This window comes from Ochlerotatus camptorhynchus, unplaced genomic scaffold, assembly GCF_037179485.1.
Source record: "Ochlerotatus camptorhynchus isolate MF236.1 unplaced genomic scaffold, CSIRO-AGI_Acam_v1.1 ptg000575l, whole genome shotgun sequence".
In the NCBI taxonomy this organism is placed as follows: Eukaryota; Metazoa; Arthropoda; class Insecta; order Diptera; family Culicidae; genus Ochlerotatus; species Ochlerotatus camptorhynchus.
Window position 1 is genome coordinate 5583 of NW_027041056.1, and position 7794 is coordinate 13376.

Below are 7794 nucleotides of genomic sequence, written 5' to 3' on the forward strand. Positions count from 1 at the left end.
GTTGGACCCTTATGATTCTGAACGCTAGAAATAGGTTAAAATATAAAATAATCAAAATATATAATTGATTTTCATATTTTTGTCCAGTTTTTTTCCCACCGTGGGCTGTGAAGAACACAGGCAGCGATAGGCAGAACCGAGTCGGAGACATCGAGGGCTTCCGAATATGCGTCCCGGGACTGAAGAAAATCAAGTGTTTTAAAGGTAATTTTATGATAGCAGGGAAGAGTAAAAAATGTCCACCATGAAAAAATTCCTCGACCGACCCGCCGCCTTCGGCTTTGCAATATCGTAATATCGACTATCTGAGCGAAGATGTTCCTGTCTAAAATTATCAAATCCATTTAAAATCGTTTTTGTTTAAAATCAACCCTTTTACACGGACCCTAGGACTTACGAGATAGGTATAAACAAAGGGAAAATGTGGCAAAAAGAAAAGAACAAGTTTCATTAGCTTCAAACTGTACAATGAATGAACTTTATTTAATTAATATGTTGCAACGAAATGTATGCAGGGCTACTTCCATTAATTTCGCATAAAAACATGTTTTATAGTATTGTGGAATTATAAGATGTTATAATGATCGTTTCTATTAGTAAGTTACAATAAAATGTTGTAAGGAACGTGTTGTACACATAAGCCTGCCAATTTTACTTTCAAAGAGTGACTATCAGCGATTTTCGGACTGCTGTTCGCTAAGAATGGGTGAAAAATCACTTATTGAGTCTCATAAAGCGGCAGGTTGTATGGGTCAAACGAAAACTTTACAGCCTCTTCTTGTTATTTATAAATACAACATCTAATGACTCCAAAGTCTCATAAAACATCTTTTTATCCGAAAAGAATGGAAGTAACCCTGGATGTATGTTTTCTAAGTTACTTCTTACTTCTACGCACAAAAGACCCAGGAAGTGATAAACGTTTCTTCAGTTTCGGCGTCTGCTGAATTTCTCCGTCATTAGACACAATTGACTCTTGCATTGAGAGACGCTTTTTCTTGATTTTCTTTTCGGATAACTTTGCTTTCTTGTTAGATATTTTCAATCCACTGTCCGAAGTTGGTGTGCTGATAGATTCCGTTGCAGCCGTTGAAGTGCCATTTACTGGGCTTTTGTTTGGCTTTTTAGTTTTTGAAGGTTTCTCGAATACTTTCACTACGTGGCTAGAATCCTCACGCTGTTTCTTTCGCTTGTCGATTATATCCTTGTAGTACCAATCGCGTTTATCGATCTTTTTTGGAAGTTCTTGTACTTGTTCTTGTTCATCCGCGTCTATTTCTTCATCTGAATCTTCCTTCTTGGTGTTTGGAATGGCATCTGAAAATTTCTGCAACTTGGCTACAAAAAATCCGTCCATGTTGTACGTGTGGGGATAAAAACGACGGGTTAATTTCATCGAAGGGTGATATTTCTGGCCGGCGAAGTTAACAAATCCCTCATTACCAAAGTCCAATCCGGTAGAAACAAGGCGAACATTTCGTTTCCGAATAGCATAATCTACGACCCATTCGTTTTCTTGTGGAAGAATGGAGCATGTTGAATATACCAAGTACCCACCAGTTTCAGAATTTGCACTCAAACAATCGATAGCCGTTAGCAACAATTTGCGTTGTAGATTATAACAACGCTGTATATCGACTTCAGATTTAGTAGTCTTTACACTCGGATCCTTTGAAATAACTCCGGATCCAGTACAAGGTGCGTCTAGTAGAACTCGATCGAACCCAGTCATAACGTCTCGGTATTTGGTACCGTCAATGCTCGTCACGATTGCGTTCTGGATTCCCAATCGATGAAAATTGCCAACAACTGCTTGAAGGCGATCCTTGTTAACGTCATTTGCAAACAGAACACCCGTGTTCTTCATAAGTGCAGCGACGTGGGAACTTTTTCCTCCCGGAGCTGCACATAGATCCAAAATTCTTTCGTTTTCTTCTGGTCCTAGAGCAATCACTGGCAGCATACTTGATGCGCCTTGAATCATGTAGTGTCCGGCAAGATACTCCGGCGTAGCTCCCAATGGAACCTACAAAACAAATCTGATTCTCATGAACATTAAAAAAAAACAATATAGAAACATACCTGTGACGTGTAAACTACTAAGCCTTCCTTTGACCACTTTCCAATAGGATCTAGATTGACCCCCCTATTGATAAGTGATTGAGCCAAATCGCGGCGACGAGTTTTTAAACTATTAGATCGAATCGTCAATGGTCGTTGGACTTCAGATGATTCCAAAAACTCCAACAGTTCATTGGGCGAGAACAGCTTCATAAGAAGCTGCATGAAAAATTCATTATACGAATAGTAAACGCATAAATCTTTGAACAATAATTCCATGTATTCCGATCTGGAGCGATTGGGATCGCGATTTACTGAAAAATCAGCCAGTACTCCAATAACTTCTTTTATTCGCATGTGGATATCCTGCAGATTTACAGCAGCGTTTTGATTATCCTCTGGAAATTGAAATTTCTCCTTGTTTGCTACAGAATCCTGCATTTCCTCGTCAGCTAAACGTTTTTCCTCTTCCATTTTTTTCTTCAACTTTTTTCCAGCTTTTTCAATCGGTAGCATTGTTTCGTCATCATCATCATCATCGTCCTCAATTTCCTCGCTTTCTTCCGAGTCATCTTCGTCCTCTTCAGAATCCATAAAATCTTTCAATTTACCGACTTTAGTGTGTGGTTCATGCTCATCATCGGAATCGTCATCGCTGGCCAATATATCTCTGCCGCGTTTATTATCTTGCTCATTTGCAGGTTCTTCGTCGGAAAGCTCTTCTTCATCTGATCCAGATTCTGCAACATCATTTCTGGCCGGTGTCACCGGTCTTTGGATTTTGCCGATTACCTTTGCATATTTCTCCTTACTTTTTTGCAAATTCATCTGAACCGGTAATTGGTTCTGAACCTTATTTTCTTCCTCCGATTCATCGTCATCGCTGGTGTACTTAGACTTAGTTTTTGTTACTGGTTTGATTTTTATCTTAACTTCCTTGTTCTTTGCTTTTAATTCATGCTTTTTAATCTTTTGTAGCTCTCGTTTCTTAGCTCGGAGCTTCTGGCGGTGGGATAATTTTTTGGAATCCTCGGGATCTTCTCCATCTGCAAATACAGTTCGAGGTTAGGGCTACGCTTACTGTCTTATGGCTGACTTACCTTTGAACAGTTTCTTATCGAAAGTAGGGTCTTTTTGTTTTTTAGCCTTTCTGCCAGGACCCCTTTTCGGTACTTCCGCGAAATTAATTTTGCGACCCATTTGTATGAACAGCGGTTTTTAACACGAGGAAGAAGCAAAATACGCAAAATAACAATGTTTTCAAGCACCACCTCTTTGTCTGAGCACATTCGATTCAACAAAACCAACAAAACAGAAACAGAAACACGTTGGTTTGTTTTGACGTTTGGTGATACACGCTAAATACATTTAAACATTTTGCAAAAAGAAACTGTTCACATCTCACCTACACTAGACTGGCTCACATTAAGGCTCTGAACCATTTGGTGGATTATTTCAACTTTTGGTTAAAATGTGACAGATGAAAAGTTATCGATTAACCCTGCTATCCGAGCGTGGTTACTTCTGATAGACAGGAAGTAAAATTTTGACAACCTTTGCTATGTTCTTCTCGAAAACCGGTCGATCGACAGCACAGGGATTTTCGAACATAGAAAATAACTTTCGAAATGTCACTTTTAACCACGAGTTAAATTTAATTCGGCAAATGGTTCACAGCCTAAAATAACGAGCAAAAATATATCATCTTAGAGCAACCGTACGATAGTGCCATTTGCGGCACTATTTTACTTACGCACAGCGTTTCCATTTTTGTTTAATCACTCCTCTCCACACCGGTTCGCTATCAGAGTCATAATTTAAGTCACCGTTTTCCACACCGGCAAAACAAATTTTTGACGTTTATTCAAAATAACAACCGTCTGATGCGTTCCCGAAAAAAAAACAACAAAAATACAATAAAAAACAATGTAACAATAAGACGAAAATAATTGTCTTAACAATGATTTATATTGTTACGTCTACAATAAATTAACCTTGATTTATGTTGTACAAAACAGCAAATTTCATGGTAAATGGAAAATTTACAATAAAAAAGGGGGGTTGTTAAGTATCTTAACAATGAAATTTTCGAGGGGGACGACTCTATCTACGATGCAGAAAAAATTGTGTTATGCTGTGGCTAGCTGCACGCACGCTGAGTAGATAGAAAGCAGATTTTTGACGATTCAGAAGATCCCGCATAAACGCGAACCATAAATTGACCTTACCTAAAATGGTTAAAAATTGTTTATAATCCCTGCTAAACTTTAACTGAAATGGTTATGGAACTTTACATGAACGTTTAATGATAAAGTTTCAACCTTATGTATTATGGTTTTTTGGAACTGGACCTTACAAATAATGGGTTGTTAAGAACCATTACCATTCCAAATTTTTGTTTTCTCCATACATTTTCAGAAAGAGAACTATATGAGAACGTTTTTACTTATGATTTGAGAACATTAATGGTAATGGTTATGGTAGTCAGCAAGGTCCATTAATGGTTTTGTATTATCACTCAACTTTACGTGGAATATATCGTGAATTGGTAATCAGTAAATTACAGGCAACCAATTCGCGATATATTCCACATAAAGTTGATCGATGTTACAAAACCATTCGTGGACCTTACTGACTACCATAACCATTACCATTAAAGTTCTCAAACCATAAGTTAAAAGGTTCTAATATAGTTCTCTTTCCGAAAATGTATGGAGAAAACAAGAATTTGGAACGGTAATGGTTCTTAACAACCCATTATTTGTAAGGTCCAGTTCCAAAAAACCATAATACATAAGGTTGAAACTTTATCATTAAACGTCCATGTAAAGTTCCATAACCATTTCAGTTAAAGTTTAGCAGGGATTATAAACAATTTTTAACCATTTTAGGTAAGGTCAATTTATGGTTCGCGTTTATGCGGGATTTCCTGCAAGAAGATGATGCGCGATGCAAGTAGATGCGACAAATGAAAGAAGATTTTTCGAAGATTGATTCTCTAGTGTGAGATTTGTTGAGCATCTAAACTTGAGATTTAGATGTGTCGCCCCCCTCGGAAATTTTCGACAAATATTTAATGTAACAACAATTTTTATTGTAATAGAGTTCAGTGCCAACATTTCAAAGGGGCGTAATTGCATTTGTAAACAATAGCTTTTTCCGTCGATTTCTCGCGAATAAAAGCTCACTCATGAAAAATAATGACACCACCAGGTAGAGGAATGTTTCCTTTACCAGCTAGCATTGTAATTTTGGAGAGGTAAGATTTCATTCGCGAGAAATTGACGGCTAAAGTCATTGTTTACAAAAGCAATTACGCCCCTTTGAAATGTTGGCACAGAGTTGTTCATTATTGTTCGTGATCGAATCATGTTAACAATAAGATAAATGATAAGTACAATAAAATTCATTGTAACAACATTTTATTATGTACATTCATTGTACAGCTAGGTAGCAGTTTTGCCGTTTTCGGAAGGGTACAACCAAAGATGAATACGAAGATGAAGCTATCGGAAGAAAAACTTTCTATTTTAGTGTCTTCTTTCACGGTCCCTTTCATCCAATGAGAACCCCCCGTATTCAAGGTAATTTTGTGGTTTTGCTGCCCCCTCGGAAGAGATGAAATTTTGCGCTCATTTTTATCAAAACAATCACACCAAAATCAGAGATGTCCCATTTTTTAATTACTCGATTAACAACTAATCGATTATTTTTTGTTCGCTGTGCTGCCATTTTTCCACCAGAGAGAGTGCAGCACATGTTTGAAACGACCGGTGATGATCCTGTGGAGATGTTAATGCTTATATCGGCATGATCTAACCGATTATAAATAGTTTACTTTTCGGTTCGTTAATCGATTAAACGATTATTCGAATGAAAATCGGACATCACTAGATGAATGTGAAACGTCATTTCAAATATAAGGCCGTTCATAAATAATGATACAATTTGAAAGGGACCGGGGCTAATCACAAAATACGTCTCCATGGTAACTGAAATAAACACGAGTGTTCACCGGTTATACGTTTTCGGGTTTTTTGACAGATAATGCATGGGCTAACTGTCAAAAAGCCTGAAAACGTATCTATTGTGCGCCGGCCTTTATGGTAGAGGTTGGTTAATGTGCCTTATTTACTCATTGGTATGGTTGCTCATTTGCCGAGTTTAATTTAACTTGTGGTTAAAAGTGACATTTCGAAAGTTATTTCTTATGTTTGAAAATCCCGGTGCTACCGATCGACCGGTTTTCGAGCAGAACTCAGCCACGGTTGTCAAAATTTAATTTCTTCACGCAGAAAAATTTACCGTCGAAACAAACATATATGAGGTAAATTTAAACGTACACGCAGAAAAAATTACCGTCGAAACAAAAATATTTGAGGCAAATTTAAACGTAAATTCAGTTTGTTCTGGCCACAAACATAAACTAGGTTGATTTCAAACGTATTCTACGTTTGAATCCATTGATAATAATGTTTAAAACAAAAATAATGTTACGTTTATTTTAAAAATACTCGTGTTGAAAATAAACGTGAATATTTTTGATTTATTTGAAAACTATATGCAATCAAAAATTAATATGTTTATTTTAAACATGCTTTTCATGTTTAAAATAAACAAACATATTTTGAAATTATTTTAGCATTTGAATGCTGAATAAATCAAAATAAAATGGATAGCAAATTAATGGAAATTCCTGCGATTATGGAAAGTCTGTGGATGTTTGGATCCGGGGGGCCGTCGGGGTGGGTGTCCGATCCGATCCAGTTCAGTAAAACTGGTGAAACTTTGTGATATTAGCGTCATTTTGTCGTTTATGACGCTGGTCCTCATACCGGCCTCTTTCTACGTTTAGTGTTCGGGGATGATCTGTTTTTCTTTCGACGTCGGGTGGGGGGTGAGGATGATATGGGGATCGGTATCAGAAACGACGGATTGCCGTTAATATAACGGTTTTGTCGAGCTTGGAACATTGCGTGGGTTTCCGGACCCTCTACTTCGGTTTTGCCGCTTGCAGGCCGTTTTCGGTTAAGTTTGCCGAATGTAAACAAGAAGGAAAAAAGGACACGCTAAAAAATGATTACCCAGGTTATGTATTGTTGAAATAAACATGCTTTTGAATTTATTCTAAACATACATATTTTTGTTGAGAACATGTTTGTAATTTACTTTGAACCATTCATATTTTTATTTAATAAACATATATATTTTTAACTTAAATGAACAAAATTTGGTTCCGTGTAAACTCAATTTGTTCTTGCCACAAACATAAACTAGGTTGATTTCATGTTTGAAGCCATTGTAAATAGCAAAAATATTGTTACGTTTATTTTAAAAATATTCGTGTTGAAAATAAACAAGAAAATTTATGGTTGTCAATACAGTAGCCGTTCGCTAATTGGGGCACGACTGCACCCCAATTATCGAATGGCATTCGCTAATTGGGGGGTGTCGACAAGTGTCAAAGTTGACCGGAGGGCGCTTGACTCGTTTGTTTTGGTTTTCAGTCTTTCGTCTGCTTAACTGATGCCACAGAGAACAGACGTTCAAGTTCGGACAGAAACTTGTGTAAAATAAGTGGGAACGTCGCCGTTACGTGGTGTTAGCATCTCCTGATTTTCTCTATAAATTTTCCACTTTCGACCAATTTGGCGCTAGTATCGATAAATTTTCTGTTGAAAATTGCCACTTGGCGCTACTAGCACTTAGTGTCTAGTGTAATTTGTGCAACGC

At 37.2% G+C, this 7794-nt stretch overlaps 1 protein-coding gene across 1 annotated transcript; it reads right to left on the minus strand.

Annotated features, from left to right (window-relative positions):
• Positions 1 to 483: 483 nt before the first annotated feature.
• Positions 484 to 3370, minus strand: LOC135713648 (uncharacterized). Its single transcript, XM_065236789.1, has 3 exons — positions 3162 to 3370; positions 2083 to 3107; positions 484 to 2026 (listed from the first exon to the last, which is right to left on the minus strand). The coding sequence occupies exons 1-3, from the start codon at positions 3259 to 3261 to the stop codon at positions 878 to 880; spliced, it is 2274 nt and encodes a 757-aa protein (XP_065092861.1). The 5' UTR covers positions 3262 to 3370; the 3' UTR covers positions 484 to 877.
• Between the last annotated feature and the right edge of the window lie 4424 nt (positions 3371 to 7794).